At 47.4% G+C, this 22534-nt stretch overlaps 1 protein-coding gene across 1 annotated transcript in view; it reads right to left on the bottom strand.

Moving 5' to 3' along the window:
* LOC118377112 (immunoglobulin superfamily member 3-like) overlaps window positions 1-22534 on the bottom strand; it is a 172428-nt gene that overhangs the window by 78571 nt on the left and 71323 nt on the right. The window contains exon 3 of the mRNA XM_052493367.1: window positions 1035-1454. Within this exon, the coding sequence (XP_052349327.1) occupies window positions 1035-1454 (420 nt within the window). The remainder of the gene's footprint in view (window positions 1-1034; window positions 1455-22534) is intronic.

Below are 22534 nucleotides of genomic sequence, written 5' to 3' on the forward strand. Positions count from 1 at the left end.
TCTGGTCACCCCCAAGGCCAAATCCTCTTTTGGCCACCTCTCCTTCCAGTTCTCTGCTGCCAATGACTGGAATGAACTACAAAAATCTCTGAAGCTGGAAACACTTATCTCCCTCACTGGCTTTGGACGCCAGCTGTCAGAGCAGCTCACAGATTACTGCACCTGTACATAGCCCATCTATAATTTAGCCCAAACAACTACCTCTTCCCCTACTGTGTTTGCTTGTTTGTTTTCCTCCTTTGCACCCCATTATTTCTATTTCTACTTTGCACATTCTTCCACTCCACTGACCTTTTTCGGTGTTACTGTAGATTGGAGTAGTGAGGTGAAGAAGATGGCTCTCATAGCATCAAAAGAAAACATAACATCACTTATTGAGGCACATTTCGATTTCAAACCTAACGACAATGGAGAACCAGATGACTTGGACCAGTCTGCTTGCATAATATGCGCAAAAACCATAGGAGATCTACTAAGACTTCCAGCACCACAAAAGGGACACTGATAAACGGGACACTGATAAACGGGACACTGATAAACGGGACACTGATAAATACCTGGCCGAAGCCCTGCGTTCGGGATTGCTTGACTGGGCCTTTGACAAAAATAAAGTGCCCTGTATCACCACAGACAAAGGGGTCAACATTGTGGCTGAAGTGAGGCAACTGAACTGGCCTTAGCTAAATTGCTTTGGCCACAATCTTCATCACTTAAAAAAATTCTGCTAATCTCTCCAGTCATATAAAGTGTAGAAGAATTGCATGAACTGTTTTTAAAAAAGGCCATATTTTTCCTGTGCAAAGAAAAGAGAAGAAACATATTTGATAAAGCCTAGTCAAGGCCAATACTCTACCATGCGCTGCATTGAAAAGTTTGCAAACAGTGATTGAGTTATATTAACCTAAATTATGACTATCCAATTTACTAAAATGTGCGAATGTTGTTCCTTTGCTTAGTGGGAGATAGTGATCTTCACTCAAAAAGAGTCTGTGTGTGTGTGTCACACCTCCACACTCCCATCTCCCCCTACTCACCAATGGGCTGTATCCGTAGCTGGGTCTTATCAGCCTGCTTGCGGGTCATGGTGAACCAGCTGCGGTCGGGGTCCTGGATCCACTCTGCAGCCTGGCAGTAGAGCAGGCCCTGGTCAGCAGGCTGCAGCCGGTGGATGGTCAGCCTGTAGGACGTAGGGCTGGTCTTATCCAGTCTCAGGTCTCCTGCAGTCATCCTCTGTTTGTAAGGCGCACCGGCCCGGAGGACAAAGTCTCGGGACAGAGTGAGGATCTCCTGGGGCGACATGGTAGCGTCCTCAGGGGAACGCAGGTACCAACCCACAGACAGGTGTGTGTGTTGCTCTGTCGACCGGGAAACCTCACAGGTGAGCTGGAGCGTGTCACCCTCCACCTGGGAGAGGGTCTGTGGCGGCGCAGTGACAGCGAGGGAGTCGGGGATGACTGCAGGAGGAGAGGAGGAAGAAGAGAGAAGAGATGAGTATCACATCAGTGGTTCTATGGCATATGATGACTCACAGGTGGAGCACATCGTTTGGTAGGAGGATGGATCAGAGTTGTGGCTTTCATTCCCATATGTCAACTTTAAGTGGCTTTATATGAAAGCATCTGCTGTATGACCTTATTGTTGTTATATTTCTATTACATCAGTTGACACCTGCCCCAGGCGTATAGCATAACCCTCTCAGACATACAGGGCACGCACGCACACACCACACACACAGTGTTCAACCAGCCAGGGCACGTTCTCCTAAATGACAGCCTAACACTGGAACCTCAAACAGAGCATTTCCCTGCAGATCACACACACAAAATATACAGACAATGTATTTGGAATGAGAACACATTTCAGACTGAGCTACTATGTATAGCTGACAACAGAAGCAAACAAACTCTTCCGGTTAAAAACAGAGAGGAAAAGCGGGAGAGACAGACGGGACGGGTTTGGGAGGGAGAAGTGGTAAAACCCTCTACCCAGAGACGGGGCTCGGTGGGCGGCAGGATTATTCTGGGATGGAAGATGATGACATGTCCCAGCAGCAGTCAAGAGGATGTGTGTGTGTTTCTCTGAATTGCCTTGTGAAGCCTAACACTGTAATATCGTATTTTATAACTTAGCTAGGCATGTTGGCAATAGAACAAGCTTTTAAATTATGCCCAACTGACCCAGATTACAATTTTTTTATGGGCCGTTTTTGGATCGCGTAAACAACAGCAATTGTGTGATGGCGGTGATGTAGGGTTGCGTTCCAAACAAACAAATCTACAAGTGTGTTTGCACTAGTTCCTCAATGGCACAGCTAGGAGAGCTCAAAACAGCACCTTATAGTTGCATTGAAATGACTTAGGAACTGTGCACACTTTGGAGAGGTGTGTGGCCACTTGGAGACACCAGTTAGTCCTCTTACTTGATCTGTCTTATGTTGCACCTACCCCACATTTTCCAGGAATATTCTTATCATGTTAGTGAATGTATCCAGAGTATTTTCAGACTGTGTTATCAACAAATGTGGCAAAAAGTACAGACAGTACAGCATCCACATAAAATCAACAAGTGTAATGTTTGGATTAAGTCTTGTGTCAGGTGAACTGTTGGGTCCTCAACTTTGGTCTAATATTTTCCCCAGAATCTCCAAAGTGTTCCCTTTCAATTCCTACCACGCTGATGCATTTCCTATTTCTTCTGTAAGAAACCTTTTAATTTATCCCTATCCATACTGCCAATTCCCACAGTGTAAAGGGTCAATACATCCTGTCTGAAAGTCTGTCAGTTGGATTCATATCCTGTTCAGGTTCTATTATCTCAGTGGGAAAAGGCTCATCTAACCGGTTAGGGGCAGTGGGGACTGTGATGTGGTTTAGATCTAATGACAGAGATCACAGCGAAGACACACACACACAGCCCTAGATTGTATAAAGACATCAGTGTGTAAGACACAATGGGTAGCAGCAGCAGTCATCCTTTTAGCTGGCCTGGATAAATGGAGGATGGAGTAGGCTTTCCAGTAATACAGTGTGGTATTGTCAAGCCCTGGTTAAGATGCTTGGCCATTCAAGGGCTTTGTCAAGATGTATGGTATTGGAGTGTATAGTGCACCAGGCGCATGGTATTGAAGTGGTTTGTAGATTTGAAACATTGTAATTGTTGAGATGTCACATGGGCTAGTTTCAAGCCTGGTGGTATCCATATATCCTGAAGTTATCCTGGTATGACTGAGCACAGATGCTAAAAACAGCTTGATCCCAATCTCTTTCGCTTTGTACGTGTGCGTGCGCGGGCGTGTGCGTGCGCGAGCGTGTGTGTGTGTGTGTGTGTGTGTGTAGATTGAGATTCAGAGAGATATCAGGAACAACAGAGACAGCCACCACTAATGAAATGAGAGAACAAAGAGATCAGAGAAAAGACATAGAAGAGGAGGAGGATCTGTGTTCAACATCAGGTTACTGCAGTTTATCAAGGCACTGGGAAGAATGACAACATGAGAGAGAGATGGATGAAAGACCACAGGAAATACAGGAATTTGTTTGATTTCTATCCCACTGAAATTGTGGCTATGTAACTCCGGAAATGGAATGCAATATTTAGCATAGCAGTATCGAGATTTGGGTTGTATTGAACTGAAATGACTTTGAATTGAACTGAAATTGGTTCAAATTGATCTGAATGAACAATAAATGAGTTACAGTATAAAAGAAATAGAGCCCACACACTCAAAATCTCCACCACTGGTTATACAGTCATAACATAGTATATACACGGCGTGTACAAAACATGAAGAACATCGGCGCTAAACATGACACACTGACCAGGTGAAGGCTATGATCCCTTATTGATGTCACTTGTTAAATCCATTTCTATCAGTGTAGATGAAGGGGAGGAGACAGGTTAAAGAAGGATTTTTAAGCTTTGAGACAATTGAGATATTAATATATGTGCAATTGAGAGGTTGAATATGCAAGACTAAATATTTAAGTGACTTTGAATAGGGTATGGTACGGTTTGTGTCAAGAACTGCAACGCTGCTGGGTTTTCACTCTCAACAGTTTCCTGTGTGTATCAAGAATGGTCCACCACCCAAAGAGCATCCATCCAACTTGTCACAACTGTGGAAAGCATTGGAGTCAGCATCCCTGTGGAATGCTTTGGACACCTTGTAGAGTCCCTGCCCCGACGAATTGAGGCTGTTCTGAGGGCAAAAGGGGGGTTGCAACTCAATATGAGCCTTTTATACACTGTTTTTGTGTTGCCCTTTTCAACTTAAATATGTATAGACTGCCTTAATTGGTGCTTGTTTTATGTCTATCAATATGGGTGTGGTACACTCCCGGTGAAACGACCTGACAAACATCCCTGCAGGATGAAAACGCTGTGTGTTTATTCATAAAGCTGCGTGGTGGAGCTTATGACTGTGTGGGCTCTATTTCTTTTACACCAACTTTTTTCACCCCACTAAAGGATGTGTGTTTGATCACACTTTACTATTAAATGAGTTATAGGCAATCCCTGTCACTAAGGGGAAAGTCTCTTATGACAAGTCTCTGAGTCTGAACGATGGAGGCTTGATATGGGACTCTCCATGTCATGTCTGTGATACAGAGCGTTCAGACAGAATCTGAAATGCCCTATGTAGGGAGAGAAGGTTCAAAGGCATGACGGAGGACTCATTTGGTGAGTAAAAAGCCTAGTAGAGATCACCTCTCATACACGGAGAGACCACACTACTAGCCCAATCAATACGAGGGTGAGTAAAAAGCCTAGTAGAGATCACCTCTCATACACGGAGAGACCACACTACTAGCCCAATCAATACGAGGGTGAGTAAAAAGCCTAGTAGAGATCACCTCTCATACACGGAGAGACCACACTACTAGCCCAATCAATACGAGGGTGAGTAAAAAGCCTAGTAGAGATCACCTCTCATACACGGAGAGACCACACTACTAGCCCAATCAATACGAGGGTGAGTAAAAAGCCTAGTAGAGATCACCTCTCATACACGGAGAGACCACACTACTAGCCCAATCAATACGAGGGTGAGTAAAAAGCCTAGTAGAGATCACCTCTCATACACGGAGAGACCACACTACTAGCCCAATCAATACGAGGGTGAGTAAAAAGCCTAGTAGAGATCACCTCTCATACCCGGAGAGACCACATTACTAGCCCAATCAATACGAGGGTGAGTAAAAAGCCTAGTAGAGATCACCTCTCATACACGGAGAGACCACACTACTAGCCCAATCAATACGAGGGTGAGTAAAAAGCCTAGTAGAGATCACCTCTCATACCCGGAGAGACCACATTACTAGCCCAATCAATACGAGGGTGAGTAAAAAGCCTAGTAGAGATCACCTCTCATACACGGAGAGACCACACTACTAGCCCAATCAATACGAGGGTGAGTAAAAAGCCTAGTAGAGATCACCTCTCATACACGGAGAGACCACACTACTAGCCCAATCAATACGAGGGTGAGTAAAAAGGGAGGAAGAGAGATTTCTAACACAGGAGACAGGAGTGGTAAAAAGAGAGGGAAAAAGAAGAGAGCCTACTCATTCCTCAACAACCCTCCTATGCTACAGCCTCCTGTTGCCATAGCAACCCACCCACTCTACGCTACCAAGGTCACCCCTAAAACAGCCTACACCTCCCGTATATCTCTCACCTGATCCGCCTCTCCCTGTCCCCCTCCCCCCAGAACCACCCAAACACTCTGAATAACTGCAAAACAGAAACTTGCTTCTCTTCATCCCCTGGGTTGGCACATGTCCACAAAACAGCTGGGATGGCATGACACAGACAAAAACATATCCCCACCTACGCTACTGTCCCCAAAGCCAATCAAATCCTGTCTGGAATGCATTTAATCAATCAGACATGACACACTGGGGTCATGGTGTGAGGGTCTGATTAGGGCTGTACGAAACAGAACAAACTCTTTGGTCCTTTACAAACCTGCTGTATGCAAAATATTGTGTGCTATAGCTTGGAAAATAACTAAATGTTACTCTGGATGGCAACATAATGATGTTTGTTTCCAACATTAGGGCTGTTTGCCTAAAGAAATTAAATCCACTTTGTGTTTTGCAAAACGCTAGTTCGTTGGTCTATCTGAGTAAAACTAAATGTCTGCACTTCAACCGATTGTTGCCCGCAACCGCCCTGCCCGACTAGCATCTCTAATCTGGACGGTTATGACTTAGAATATGTGGACAACTACAAATACCTAGGTGTCTGGTTAGACTGTAAACTCTCCATCCAGACTCACATTAAGCATCTCCAATCGGCTTCCTACTTCGCAACAAAGCATCCTTCACTTGTGCTGCCAAACTTACCCTCGTAAAACCGATCCTTGACTTCGGTGATGTCATTTACAAAATAGCCTCCAACACTCTACTCAGCAAATTGGATGTCATCTGTCACAGTGCCATCCTTTTTGTCACCAAAGCCCCATTTACTACCAGCCATTGCGACCTGTATGCTCTCGTTGGCTGGCCCTTGCTACATATTCATCACCAAACCCACTGGCTCCAGGTCCTCAATAAGTCTTTGCTAGATAAAGCCCCACCTTATCTCAGCTTTAGTGGTCACCATAGCAACACCCACCCGTAGCACGCGCTCCAGCAGGTATATTTCACTGGTCATCCCTCTTTGGCAGCCTTTCCTTCCAGTTCTCTGCTGCTAATGACTGTAACAAATTGCAAAAATCACTGAAGCTGGAGACTTATATCTCCCTCTCTAACTTTTAGCATCAGCTGTCAGAGTAGTGTACCTGTACACAGCCCATCTGTAAATAGCACACCCAACTACCTCAACCCCATATTGTTATTTATTTTTTGCTCTTTTTCACCCCAGTATCTCTACCTGCACATCATCATCTGCACATCTATCACTCCAGTGTTAATGATAAATTGTAATTATTTTGTCTCTATGGTCTATTTATTGCCTTACCTGCCTAATCTTACTACATTTGCACACACTGTACACATCTTTTTCTATTGTGTTATTGACTGTGCATTTGTTTATCCCATATGTAACTCAGTGTTGTTTTTTTGTCGCACTGCTTTGCTTTATCTTGGCCAGGTTGCAGTTGTAAATGAGAAGTTCCTCTCAACTAGCCTACCTGGTTGAATAAAGGTGAAATATTTAAAAAATAAGCCGCCTCATATGCCGTTTTAGAGAATATGGCAGTATGTCCAAGCGGCCTCACAACCGCAGACCACGTTGTAACGCTCGTCGGAAGAAGTGGACCAAGGTGCAGCGTGGTACGTGTTCATGATTCTTTATTTAATCCCAACACCAAACAAAGAACAACGAACATCACGTTCTGAAGGCTACACAGAGCTAACAAAAAATAACATCCCACAACCTAAGGTGGCAAAACAGGCTGGCTAAGTATGATTCCCAATCAGAGACAACGATACACACCCTGACCAAACTAAATAGAGACATAAAAAGGGGCGTGACACATATGTACACTAGAGGTCAAAAGTTTTAGAACAGCTACTTATTCAAGGGTTTTTCTTTATTTTTACTATTTTCTACAATGTAGAATAATAGTGAAGACATCAAAAATACATAAAAAAAATACATCAAAATAACACATGGAATCATGTAGTAACCAAAAAAAGTGTTAAACAAATCAAATATATGTTACATTTGAGATTCATTAAATAGCCACCCTTTACAATGATGACAGATTTGCACACAGCTTCACCTGGAATGCTTTTCCAACTGTCTTGAAGCAGTTCCCACATATGCTCAGCACTTGTTGACTGCTTTTCCTTCACTCTGCGGTCCGACTCATCCCAAACCATCTCAACTTGGTTGAGGTCGGGTGATTGTGGAGGCCAGGTCATCTGATGCAGCACTCAATCACTCTCCTTCTTGGTCAAATAGCCCTTACACAGCCAGGAGGTGTGTTGGGTCATTGTCCTGTTGAAAAACAAATGATAGTCCCACTAAGCCCAAACCAAATGGGATGGCGTTTCGCTGCAGAATACTGTGGTAGCCATACTGGTTAAGTGTGCCTTGAATTCTAAATAAATCCCAGAGTGTCACCAGCAAAGCACCCCCACACCATAACCCCTCCTCCTCCATGTTTCACGGAGGGAAATAAACATGCAGAGATCCTCTGTTCAACCACGCAGCGTCTCACAAAGACATGTCGGTTGGAACCAAAAATCTCAAATTTGGACTCATCAGACCAAAGGACAAATTTCCACCAGTCTATTTTCCATTGCTCGTTTTTCTTAGCCCAAGCAAGTCTCTTCTTATTTATTGTGTCCGTTAGTAGTGGTTTCTTTTCAGCATTTTGACCATGAAGGCCTGATTCTCCTCTGAACAGTAGATGTTGAGATGTGTCTGTTACTTGAACTCTGTGAAGCATTTACTTGGGGCTGCAATTTCTGAGACTGGTAACTCTAATGAACTTATCCACTGCAGCAGCGATAACTCTGGGTCTAACATTCCTGGGGCGGTCCTCATGAGAGCCAGTTTCATCATAGCGCTTGATGGTTTTTGTGACTGCACTTGAACAAACTTTCAAAGTTCTTGAAATTTTCCGTATTGACTGAACTTAATTTCTTACGACAGTAATGATGGACTGTCGTAATGATGGAATCTCTTTGCTTATTTGAGCAGTTCTTGCCATAATATGGACTTAGTCTTTTACCAATTGGGGTTATCTTCTGTACACCAGCCCTACTTTGTTACAACACAACTGATTGGCTCAAATGCATTAAGAAGGAAAGAAATTCCACAAATTAACAAAATTAGCAGACCTGTTAATTGAAATGCATTCCGCTCTGGATAAGAGCGTCTGCTAAATGACTTAAATGTTAATGTTAAATTCCAGGTGACTACCTCATATAGCTGGTTGAGAGAATGCCAAGAGTGTGCTAAGCTGTCATCAAGGCAAAGAGTGGCTATTTGAAGAATCTCCCTTTTTTGGTTACTACATGATTAATATAAGAGTTATTTCATAGCTTTGATGTCTTCACTATTATTCTACAATGTAGAAAATAGTACAAATAAAGAAATGAATGAATGAGAAGTGGTGATAAACTCATTCGGATTGGCACCCACGTCTAAGCCCCTGCCCAGTCATTTGAAATCCATAGATTACGGCCTAATGAATTAATTTCAATTGACTGACTTCCTTATATGAACAGTATCTCAGTAAAATTGTTTAAATTGTTGCATGTTTAGTTTATATTTTTTGTTCAGTATAATTAGGGTCCCATGGGAAACACTGACCAACACTTTGGTTCCTACTCTGTCACAACCATCTCCACCCTTACTTTTAAATAATTGTCATGCCAAACAAAACTGCATTCCAAGTGTCCACTGTATTTAAACTGACAAATTAAAAGTATTTATGTATTTTTATGATTTCAACAGTTCACCCAAGTGTTTTGATCTATTATCATAATTCAAATCTTGGGTCACAAAAAACTAAGTAAATTCTATTTCTTTGCCCTTATCGTGCAGCCCTGGTAAACACAGATGTGATCTCCTTGAGATTCTCCCAGTCGCTCTTTGACCTCAATCTGAGTAAGATTAAGGATGAGGCGATGGACACATGCACGATGTGTATGCCTGCGCACATACACTACAGGAGTGTGGACTTGGCCTAAATCTGGGAGAGAATTCAAGGACAGGCACCTGGCCAAGCCCATACTACTGCTGCTAGTAGTGGACTTGTTTTCTCTTAAGTAAGATATAGTACTATGATGAGCAGTCTAGAAACAGGGTACAATCACAACATGCTTGGTTGAAATGATATGGTTTTATTTGCCACCCACCAGATTTTCAAAAGGCATCACCAGGTGCGTTAAATAACAGTGGGTGTGTGGACTGGAATCTCTCCCCTCCCCCTTGCTTTCTCCCCTCATTATTCTGACCTCTTCCACCCCCTCATCACCCTCTCTGCATCACTTTCACCCCATCTCCCTCATCCTCCTCTCTCCATCTCTCTTCAACTCCATCCTCCTATCTCCATCTCTCTTCTACCCCATCCTCCTCTCTCCATCTCTCTTCTACTCCATCCTCCTCTCTCCATCTCTCTTCGACCCCATCCTCCATCTCTCTTCTACCCCATCCTCCATCTCTCTTCTACCCCATCCCCCTCTCTCCATCTCTCTTCTACCCCATCCTCCATCTCTCTTCTACCCCATCCTCCATCTCTCTTCTACCCCATCCCCCTCTCTCCATCTCTCTTCTACCCCATCCTCCATCTCTCTTCTACCCCATCCTCCATCTCTCTTCTACCCCATCCTCCATCTCTCTTCTACCCCATCCCCCTCTCTCCATCTCTCTTCTACCCCATCCCCCTCTCTCCATCCATCTCTCTTCTACCCCATCCCCCTCTCTCCATCTCTCTTCTACCCCATCCTCCATCTCTCTTCTACCCCATCCTCCATCTCTCTTCTACCCCATCCCCCTCTCTCCATCTCTCTTCTACCCCATCCCCCTCTCTCCATCCATCTCTCTTCTACCCCATCACCCTCTCTCCATCTCTCTTCTACCCCATCCCACTCTCTCCATCTCTCTTCTACCCCATCCCCCTCTCTCCATCTCTCTTCTACCCCATCCTCCATCTCTCTTCTACCCCATCCTCCATCTCTCTTCTACCCCATCCCCCTCTATCCATCTCTCTTCTACCCCATCCCCCTCTCTCCATCCATCTCTCTTCTACCCCATCCCCCTCTCTCCATCTCTCTTCTACCCCATCCTCCTCTCTCCATCTCTCTTCTACCCCATCCTCCTCTCTCCATCTCTCTTCTACCCCATCCTCCATCTCTCTTCTACTCCATCCTCCATCTCTCTTCTACCCCCATCCTCCTCTTTCCATCTCTCTTCTACCCCATCCTCCATCTCTCTTCTACCCCATCCTCCTCTCTCCATTTCTCTTCTACCCCATCCCCCTCTCTCCATCTCTCTTCTACCCCATCCTCCATCTCTCTTCTACCCCATCCCCCTCTCTCCATCACTCTTCTACCCCATCCTCCTCTCTCCATCTCTCTTCTACCCCATCCCCCTCTCTCCATCTCTTCTACCCCACCCTCCTCTCTCCATCTCTCTTCTACCCCATCCCCCTCTCTCCATCTCTCTTCTACCCCATCCTCCATCTCTCTTCTACCCCATCCTCCTCTCTCCATCTCTCTTCTACCCCATCCTCCATCTCTCTTCTACCCCATCCCCCTCTCTCCATCTCTTCTACCCCATCCTCCTCTCTCCACTGTCTTCTACCCCATCCTCCTCTCTCCATCTATCTTCTACTCCATCCTCCATCTCTCTTCTACCCCATCCTCCATTTCTCTTCTACCCCATCACCCTCTCATCTCTATTCTTCCCCATCCTCCATCTCTCTTCTACCCCATCCCCCTCTCTCCATCTCTCTTCTACCCCATCCTCCTCTCTCCATATCTCTTCTACCCCATCCTCCTCTCTCCATCTCTCTTCTACCCCATCCTCCTCTCTCCATCTCTCTTCTACCCCATCCCCCTCTCTCCATCTCTCTTCTACCGCATCCTCCATCTCTCTTCTACCCCATCCCCCTGTCTCCATCTCTCTTCTACCCCATCCTCCTCTCTCCATCTCTCTTCTACCCCATCCCCCTCTCTCCATCTCTCTTCTTCCCCATCCTCCTCTCTCCATCTCTCTTCTACCCCATCCTCCATCTCTCTTCTACCCCATCCTCCATCTCTCTTCTACCCCATCCCCCTCTCTCCATCGCTCTTCTACTCAATCCCCCTCTCTCCATCTCTCTTCTACCCCATCCCCCTCTCTCCACCTCTCTTCTACCCCATCCTCCTCTCTCCATCTCTCTTCTACCCCATCCCCCTCTCTCCATCTCTCTTCTACCCCATCCCCCTCTCTCCATCTCTCTTCTACCCCATCCCCCTCTCTCCATCTCTCTTCTACCCCATCCTCCTCTCTCCTTCTCTCTTCTACCCCATCCTCCATCTCTCTTCTACCCCATCCTCCATCTCTCTTCTACTCCATCCTCCATCTCTCTTCTACCCCCATCCTCCTCTTTCCATCTCTCTTCTACCCCATCCTCCATCTCTCTTCTACCCCATCCTCCTCTCTCCATTTCTCTTCTACCCCATCCCCCTCTCTCCATCTCTCTTCTACCCCATCCTCCATCTCTCTTCTACTCCATCCTCCATCTCTCTTCTACCCCCATCCTCCTCTTTCCATCTCTCTTCTACCCCATCCTCCATCTCTCTTCTACCCCATCCTCCTCTCTCCATTTCTCTTCTACCCCATCCCCCTCTCTCCATCTCTCTTCTACCCCATCCTCCATCTCTCTTCTACCCCATCCCCCTCTCTCCATCACTCTTCTACCCCATCCTCCTCTCTCCATCTCTCTTCTACCCCATCCCCCTCTCTCCATCTCTCTTCTACCCCACCCTCCTCTCTCCATCTCTCTTCTACCCCATCCCCCTCTCTCCATCTCTCTTCTACCCCATCCTCCATCTCTCTTCTACCCCATCCTCCTCTCTCCATCTCTCTTCTACCCCATCCTCCATCTCTCTTCTACCCCATCCCCCTCTCTCCATCTCTTCTACCACATCCTCCTCTCTCCATCTGTCTTCTACCCCATCCTCCTCTCTCCATCTATCTTCTACTCCATCCTCCATCTCTCTTCTACCCCATCCTCCATTTCTCTTCTACCCCATCACCCTCTCATCTCTATTCTACCCCATCCTCCATCTCTCTTCTACCCCATCCCCCTCTCTCCATCTCTCTTCTACCCCATCCTCCTCTCTCCATATCTCTTCTACCCCATCCTCCTCTCTCCATCTCTCTTCTACCCCATCCTCCTCTCTCCATCTCTCTTCTACCCCATCCCCCTCTCTCCATCTCTCTTCTACCCCATCCTCCATCTCTCTTCTACCCCATCCCCCTCTCTCCATCTCTCTTCTACCGCATCCTCCATCTCTCTTCTACCCCATCCCCCTCTCTACATCTCTCTTCTACCCCATCCTCCTCTCTCCATCTCTCTTCTACCCCATCCCCCTCTCTCCATCTCTCTTCTACCCCATCCTCCTCTCTCCATCTCTCTTCTACCCCATCCCCCTTTCTCCATCTCTCTTCTACCCCATCCCCCTCTCTCCATCTCTCTTCTACCCCATCCTCCTCTCTCCATCTCTCTTCTACCCCATCCTCCATCTCTCTTCTACTCCATCCTCTATCTCTCTTCTACCCCATCCTCCATTTCTCTTCTACCCCATCACCCTCTCATCTCTATTCTACCCCATCCTCCATTTCTCTTCTACCCCATCACCCTCTCATCTCTATTCTACCCCATCCTCCATCTCTCTTCTACCCCATCCCCCTCTCTCCATCTCTCTTCTACCCCATCCTCCTCTCTCCATCTGTCTTCTTCACCATCCTCCTCTCTCCATCTCTCTTCTACCCCAACCCCCTCTCTCCATCTCTCTTCTACCCCATCCTCCTCTCTCCATCTCTCTTCTACCCCATTCTCCATCTCTCTTCTACCCAATCCCCCTCTCTCCATCTCTCTTCTACCCCATCCTCCATCTCTCTTCTACCCCTCTCTCCATCTCTCTTCTACCCCATCCTCCATCTCTCTTCTACCCCATCCCCCTCTCTCCATCTCTCTTCTACCCCATCCTCCATCTCTCTTCTACCCCATCACCCTCTCTCCATCTCTCTTCTACCCCATCCTCCATCTCTCTTCTACCCCATCCCCCTCTCTCCATCTCTCTTCTACCCATCCTCCTCTCTCCATCTCTCTTCTACCCCATCCCCCTTTCTCCATTTCTCTTCTACCCCATCCCCCTCTCTCCATCTCTCTTCTACCCCATCCTCCTCTCTCCATCTCTCTTCTACCCCATCCTCCATCTCTCTTCTACCCCTCTCTCCATCTCTCTTCTACCCCATCCTCCATCTCTCTTCTACTCCATCCTATCTCTCTTCTACCCCATCCTCCTCTCTCCATCTCTCTTCTACCCCATTCTCTTCTACCCCATCCCCCTCTCTCAATCTCTCTTCTACCCCATCCCCCTCTCTCAATCTCTCTTCTACGCCATCCTCCTCTCTCCACCTCTCTTCTACCCCATCCTCCTCTCTCCTTCTCTCTTCTACCCAATCCTCCATCTCTCTTCTACCCCATCCTCCATCTCTCTTCTACCCCATCCTCCTCTCTCCATCTCTCTTCTACCCCATCCCCCTCTCCCCATCTCTCTTCTACCCCATCCCCCTCTCTCCACCTCTCTTCTACCCCATCCTCCTCTCTCCATCTCTCTTCTACCCCATCCCCCTCTCTCCATCTCTCTTCTACCCCATCCCCCTCTCTCCATCTCTCTTCTACCCCATCCCCCTCTCTCCATCTCTCTTCTACCCCATCCTCCTCTCTCCTTCTCTCTTCTACCCCATCCTCCATCTCTCTTCTACCCCATCCTCCTCTTTCCATCTCTCATCTACCCCATCCTCCATCTCTCTTCTACCCCATCCTCCTCTCTCCATTTCTCTTCTACCCCATCCCCCTCTCTCCATCTCTCTTCTACTCCATCCTCCATCTCTCTTCTACCCCATCCTCCATTTCTCTTCTACCCCATCACCCTCTCATCTCTATTCTACCCCATCGTCCATCTCTCTTCTACCCCATCCCCCTCTCTCCATCTCTCTTCTACCCCATCCTCCTCTCTCCATATCTCTTCTACCCCATCCTCCTCTCTCCATCTCTCTTCTACCCCATCCTCCTCTCTCCATCTCTCTTCTACCCCATCCTCCATCTGTCTTCTACCCCTCTCTCCATCTCTCTTCTACCCAATCCTCCATCTCTCTTCTACTCCATCCTCTCTCTCTTCTACCCCATCCTCCTCTCTCCATCTCTCTTCTACCCCATTCTCTTCTACCCCATCCCCCTCTCTCAATCTCTCTTCTACCCCATCCCCCTCTCTCAATCTCTCTTCTACGCCATCCTCCTCTCTCCAACTCTCTTCTACCCCATCCTCCTCTCTCCTTCTCTCTTCTACCCAATCCTCCATCTCTCTTCTACCCCATCCTCCTCTCTCCATCTCTCTTCTACCCATCCCCCCCTCCCCATCTCTCTTCTACCCCATCCCCCTCTCTCCACCTCTCTTCTACCCCATCCTCCTCTCTCCATCTCTCTTCTACCCCATCCCCCTCTCTCCATCTCTCTTCTACCCCATCCCCCTCTCTCCATCTCTCTTCTACCCCATCCCCCTCGCTCCATCTCTCTTCTACCCCATCCTCCTCTCTCCTTCTCTCTTCTACCCCATCCTCCATCTCTCTTCTACCCCATCCTCCATCTCTCTTCTACTCCATCCTCCATCTCTCTTCTACCCCCCCATCCTCCTCTTTCCATCTCTCTTCTACCCCATCCTCCATCTCTCTTCTACCCCATCCTCCTCTCTCCATTTCTCTTCTACCCCATCCCCCTCTCTCCATCTCTCTTCTACTCCATCCTCCATCTCTCTTCTACCCCATCCTCCATTTCTCTTCTACCCCATCACCCTCTCATCTCTATTCTACCCCATCGTCCATCTCTCTTCTACCCCATCCCCCTCTCTCCATCTCTCTTCTACCCCATCCTCCTCTCTCCATATCTCTTCTACCCCATCCTCCTCTCTCCATCTCTCTTCTACCCCATCCTCCTCTCTCCATCTCTCTTCTACACCATCCCCCTCTCTCCATCTCTCTTCAACCCCATCCTCCATCTCTCTTCTACCCCATCCCACTCTCTCCATCTCTCTTCTACCCCATCCTCCATCTCTCTTCTACTCCATCCTCCATCTCTCTTCTACCCCCATCCTCCTCTTTCCATCTCTCTTCTACCCCATCCTCCATCTCTCTTCTACCCCATCCTCCTCTCTCCATTTCTCTTCTACCCCATCCCCCTCTCTCCATCTCTCTTCTACTCCATCCTCCATCTCTCTTCTACCCCATCCTCCATTTCTCTTCTACCCCATCACCCTCTCATCTCTATTCTACCCCATCGTCCATCTCTCTTCTACCCCATCCCCCTCTCTCCATCTCTCTTCTACCCCATCCTCCTCTCTCCATATCTCTTCTACCCCATCCTCCTCTCTCCATCTCTCTTCTACCCCATCCTCCTCTCTCCATCTCTCTTCTACACCATCCCCCTCTCTCCATCTCTCTTCAACCCCATCCTCCATCTCTCTTCTACCCCATCCCACTCTCTCCATCTCTCTTCTACCCCATCCTCCATCTCTCTTCTACCCGATCCCCCTATCTCCATCTCTCTTCTACCCCATCCTCCTCTCTCCATCTCTCTTCTACCCCATCCCCCTCTCTCCATCTCTCTTCTACCCCATCCTCTCTCTCCATCTCTCTTCTACCCATCCCCCTTTCTCCATCTCTCTTCTACCCCATCCTCCTCTCTCCATCTCTCTTCTACCCCATCCTCCATCTCTCTTCTACTCCATCCTCTATCTCTCTTCTACCCCATCCTCCATCTGTCTTCTTCCCCATCCTCCTCTCTCCATCTCTCTTCTACCCCAACCCCCTCTCTCCATCTCTCTTCTACCCCATCCTCCTCTCTCCATCTCTCTTCTACCCCCATTCTCCATCTCTCTTCTACCCAATCCCCCTCTCTCCATCTCTCTTCTACCCCATCCTCCATCTCTCCATCTCTCTTCTACCCCATCCTCCTCTCTCCATCTCTCTTCTACCCCATCCTCCTCTCTCCATCTCTCTTCTACCCCATCCTCCATCTGTCTTCTACCCCTCTCTCCATCTCTCTTCTACCCCATCCTCCATCTCTCTTCTACCCCATCCTCCTCTCTCCATCTCTCTTCTACCCCATTCTCTTCTACCCCATCCCCCTCTCTCAATCTCTCTTCTACCCCATCCCCCTCTCTCAATCTCTCTTCTACGCCATCCTCCTCTCTCCACCTCTCTTCTACCCCATCCTCCTCTCTCCTTCTCTCTTCTACCCAATCCTCCATCTCTCTTCTACCCCATCCTCCATCTCTCTTCTACCCCATCCTCCTCTCTCCATCTCTCTTCTACCCCATCCCCCTCTCCCCATCTCTCTTCTACCCCATCCCCCTCTCTCCCTCTCTTCTACCCCATCCCCCTCTCTCCATCTCTCTTCTACCCCATCCCCCTCTCTCCATCTCTCTTCTACCCCATCCCCCTCTCTCCATCTCTCTTCTACCCCATCCCCCTCGCTCCATCTCTCTTCTACCCCATCCTCCTCTCTCCTTCTCTCTTCTACCCCATCCTCCATCTCTCTTCTACCCCATCCTCCATCTCTCTTCTACTCCATCCTCCATCTCTCTTCTACCCCCATCCTCCTCTTTCCATCTCTCTTCTACCCCATCCTCCATCTCTCTTCTACCCCATCCTCCTCTCTCCATTTCTCTTCTACCCCATCCCCCTCTCTCCATCTCTCTTCTACTCCATCCTCCATCTCTCTTCTACCCCATCCTCCATTTCTCTTCTACCCCATCACCCTCTCATCTCTATTCTACCCCATCGTCCATCTCTCTTCTACCCCATCCCCCTCTCTCCATCTCTCTTCTACCCCATCCTCCTCTCTCCATATCTCTTCAACCCCATCCTCCTCTCTCCATCTCTCTTCTACCCCATCCTCCTCTCTCCATCTCTCTTCTACCCCATCCCCCTCTCTCCATCTCTCTTCAACCCCATCCTCCATCTCTCTTCTACCCCATCCCCTCTCTCCATTTCTCTTCTACCCCATCCTCCATCTCTCTTCTACCCGATCCCCCTCTCTCCATCTCTCTTCTACCCCATCCTCCTCTCTCCATCTCTCTTCTACCCCATCCCCCTCTCTCCATCTCTCTTCTACCCCATCCTCCTCTCTCCATCTCTCTTCTACCCCATCCCCCTTTCTCCATCTCTCTTCTACCCCATCCTCCATCTCTCTTCTACCCCATCCTCCATCTCTCTTCTACTCCATCCTCTATCTCTCTTCTACCCCATCCTCCATCTGTCTTCTTCCCCATCCTCCTCTCTCCATCTCTCTTCTACCCCAACCCCCTCTCTCCATCTCTCTTCTACCCCATCCTCCTCTCTCCATCTCTCTTCTACCCCATTCTCCATCTCTCTTCTACCCAATCCCCCTCTCTCCATCTCTCTTCTACCCCATCCTCCATCTCTCTTCTACCCCTCTCTCCATCTCTCTTCTACCCCATCCTCCATCTCTCTTCTACCCCATCCCCCTCTCTCCATCTCTCTTCTACCCCATCCTCCATCTCTCTTCTACCCCATCCCCCTCTCTCCATCTCTCTTCTACCCATCCTCCTCTCTCCATCTCTCTTCTACCCCATCCCCCTTTCTCCATCTCTCTTCTACCCCATCCCCCTCTCTCCATCTCTCTTCTACCCCATCCTCCTCTCTCCATCTCTCTTCTACCCCATCCCCCTTTCTCCATCTCTCTTCTACCCCATCCTCCTCTCTCCATCTCTCTTCTACCCCATCCTCCATCTCTCTTCTACTCCATCCTCTATCTCTCTTCTACCCCATCCTCCATCTCTCTTCTACCCCATCCCCCTCTCTCCATCTCTCTTCTACCCCATCCTCCTCTCTCCATCTGTCTTCTTCCCCATCCTCCTCTCTCCATCTCTCTTCTACCCCAACCCCCTCTCTCCATCTCTCTTCTACCCCATCCTCCTCTCTCCATCTCTCTTCTACCCCATTCTCCATCTCTCTTCTACCCAATCCCCCTCTCTCCATCTCTCTTCTACCCCATCCTCCATCTCTCTTCTACCCCCTCTCTCCATCTCTCTTCTACCCCATCCTCCATCTCTCTTCTCCTCCATCCTCTCTCTCTTCTACCCCATCCTCCTCTCTCCATCTCTCTTCTACCCCATTCTCTTCTACCCCATCCCCCTCTCTCAATCTCTCTTCTACCCCATCCCCCTCTCTCAATCTCTCTTCTACCCCATCCTCCATCTCGTCTACCCCATCCTCCATCTCTCTTCAACCCCATCCCCCTCTCTCCATCTCTCTTCTACGCCATCCTCCTCTCTCCACCTCTCTTCTACCCCATCCTCCTCTCTCCTTCTCTCTTCTACCCAATCCTCCATCTCTCTTCTACCCCATCCTCCATCTCTCTTCTACCCCATCCTCCTCTCTCCATCTCTCTTCTTCCCCATCCTCCATCTCTCTTCTACCCCATCCTCCTCTCTCCATATCTCTTCTACCCCATCCTCCTCTCTCCATCTCTCTTCTACCCCATCCTCCTCTCTCCATCTCTCTTCTACCCATCCCCCTCTCTCCATCTCTTCTACCCCATCCTCCATCTCTCTTCTACCCCATCCCCCTCTCTCCATCTCTCTTCTACCCCATCCTCCATCTCTCTTCTACCCCATCCTCCATCTCTCTTCTACCCCATCCCCCCCTCTCCATCTCTCTTCTACCCATCCTCCTCTCTCCATCTCTCTTCTACCCCATCCCCCTTTCTCCATCTCTCTTCTACCCCATCCCCCTCTCTCCATCTCTCTTCTACCCCATCCTCCTCTCTCCATCTCTCTTCTACCCCATCCTCCATCTCTCTTCTACTCCATCCTCTATCTCTCTTCTACCCCATCCTCCATCTCTCTTCCACCCCATCCCCCTCTCTCCATCTCTCTTCTACCCCATCCTCCTCTCTCCATCTGTCTTCTTCCCCATCCTCCTCTCTCCATCTCTCTTCTACCCCATCCCCCTCTCTCCATCTCTCTTCTACCCCATCCTCCTCTCTCCATCTCTCTTCTACCCCATCCCCCTCTCTCCATCTCTCTTCTACCCATCCCCCTCTCTCCATCTCTCTTCTACCCCATCCCCCTCTCTCCATCTCTCTTCTACCCCATCCCCCTCTCACCATCTCTCTTCTACCCCATCCCCCTCTCTCCATCTCTCTTCTACCCCATCCTCCTCTCTCACATTTCCCTCTCTGAAGTGTTGTCGCTGGTCCCTCTGGCTGGCCTTTCATGTAGAGTCCCACAACATCAGAGAGAGATGTGACATGGCCAGATAAATGAGGGAGGAAAAGAGAAATGGAGAGACAGAAGGAGAGGTAAAGATGAAAACTTGAGCAGTGTGATCTGCAATGTCAACTTCAAACCCCCTATCTTAACATCAAACCTTTATTTAAAAATTTAAGTTACACTGAAGAAATTCTCTTTTTGAACATGAACAGAAAGAGTAGATTAAAGTAACGTGTGTGTGTGTTTTCCTATCAACTGTGATGGTCAACTCTCATTATCAGATGTCTTGTAATGGGAACTGCATATTACAAGACTTAATGGCAGCACTGAGTTACTAAGTGCCCACTGCCACACAATAATTAGTAATAATCCATACATTAAGTTACCGTCAATGGGTTATTATCAATTAAATGTCACAATATGGCAGGTGGAACAAAACATCTCAAATTCGGACTCATCAGACAAATAATACCGATTTCCACCAGTCTAATGTCCATTGCTTGTGTTTCTTGGTCCAAGCAAGTCCCTTCTTATTATTGGTGTCCTTTAGTAGTGGTTTCTTTGCAGCAATTTGACCATGAAGGCCTGATTCCCACAGTCCCCTCTGAACAGTTGATGTTGAGATGTGTCTGTTACTTGAACTCTGTGAAGCACTTATTTGGGCTGCAATCTGAGGTGCAGTTAACTAATGAACTTATCCTCTGCAGCAGAGGTAACTCTGGGTATTCCTTTCCTGTGGCGGTCCTCATGAGAGACAGTTTCATCAAAGTGCTTGATGGCTTTTGCAACTGCACTTGAACAAACTTTCAAAGATATTGAAATTTTCCGTATTGCTGACCTTCATGTCTTAAAGTAATGATGGGCTGTCTCTCTGCTTATTCGAGCCGTTCTTAACATAATACGGACTTTGTATTTTACCAAATAGGGCTATATTCTGTATACCACCCCTATCTTGTCACAACACAACTGATTGGCTCAAATCCATTAACAATTATTTAGCTACTACATGATTCCATGTGTTATTTCATAGTTTGGATGTCTTCACTCTTAATCTACAATGTAGAAAAGTCTAGGTGTAGTAGGTGTGTCCAAACTTTTGACTTGTACTAATAATCATACAGTTGAAGACAGAAGTTTACATAAACCTTAGCCAAATATATTCAAACTCAGTTTCACAATTGCTGATATTTAATCCTAGTAAAAATTCCCTGTTTTAGGTCAGTTAGGATCACAACTTTATTTTAAGAATTATTTCAGCTTTAATATCTTTCATCACATTCCCAGTGAGTCAGAAGGTTACATACACTCAATTAGTATTCGGTAGCATTGCCTTTAAATTGTTAAACTTGGGTTAAACGTTTTGTGTAGCCTTCCACAAGCTTCCCACAATAAGTTGGGTCAATTTTGGCCCATTTCTCCTGACAGAGCTGGTGTAACTGAGTCAGGTTTGTAGGCCTCCTTGCTCGCACACGCTTTTTCAGTTCTGCCCACAATTTGTCTATGGGACTGAGGTCAGGGCTTTGTGATGGTCACTCCAATACCTTGACTTTGTTGTCCTTAAGCCATTTTGCCACAACTTTGGAAGTATGCTTGGGGTCATTGTCCCATTTGCGACCAAGCTTTAACTTCCTGACTGATGTATTGAGATGTTGCTTCAATATATCCACATAATTTCCCTTCCACACGCAGCCATCTATTTTGTGAAGTGTACCAGTCCCTCCTGCAGCAAAGCACCCCCACAACATGATGCTGCCAATCACGTGCTTCACGGTTGGGATGGTGTTCTTCGGCTTGCAAGTCTCCCCATTTTCTCTACAAACATAACAATGGTCATTATGGACAAACAGTTACATTTTTGTTTCATCAGACCAGAGGACATTTCTCCAAAAAGTACGATCCTTGTACCCATGTGAAATTGCAAACCGTAGTCTGGCTTTTTTATGGCGGTTAAGGAGCAGTTGCTTCTTCCTTGCTGAGCGGCCTTTCAGGTTATATCGATATAGGACTCGTTTTACCGTGAATATACAGTGGTGAGAACAAGTATTTGATACACTGCTGATTTTGCAGGTTCTCCTACTTACAAAGCATGTAGTGGTCTGTAATTTTTTATCATAGGTACACTTCAACTGGGAGAGACAGAATCTAAAACAAAATTCAGAAAATCACAGTGTATGATTTTATAGTAATTAATTTGCATTTTATTGCATGACATAAGTATTTGATAGATCAAAAAAGCAGAACTTAATATTTGGTACAGAAAACTTTGTTTGCAATTGCAGAGATCATTCGTTTCCTGTAGTTCTTGACCAGGTTTGCACACACTGCAGCAGAGATTTTGGCCCACTCCTCCATACAGACCTTCTCCAGATCCTTCAGGTTTCGGAGCTGTCGCTGGGCAATACGGACTTTCAGCTCCCTCCAAAGATGTTCTATTGGGTTCAGGTCTGGAGACTGTCTAGGCCACTCCAGAACCTTGAGATGCATCTTACGGAGCCACTCCTCTGTTGCCCTGGCTGTGTGTTTCGGGTCGTTGTCATGCTGGAAGACCCAGCCACGACCAATCT

The sequence above is a fragment of the Oncorhynchus keta genome, chromosome 34, assembly GCF_023373465.1.
Source record: "Oncorhynchus keta strain PuntledgeMale-10-30-2019 chromosome 34, Oket_V2, whole genome shotgun sequence".
In the NCBI taxonomy this organism is placed as follows: Eukaryota; Metazoa; Chordata; class Actinopteri; order Salmoniformes; family Salmonidae; genus Oncorhynchus; species Oncorhynchus keta.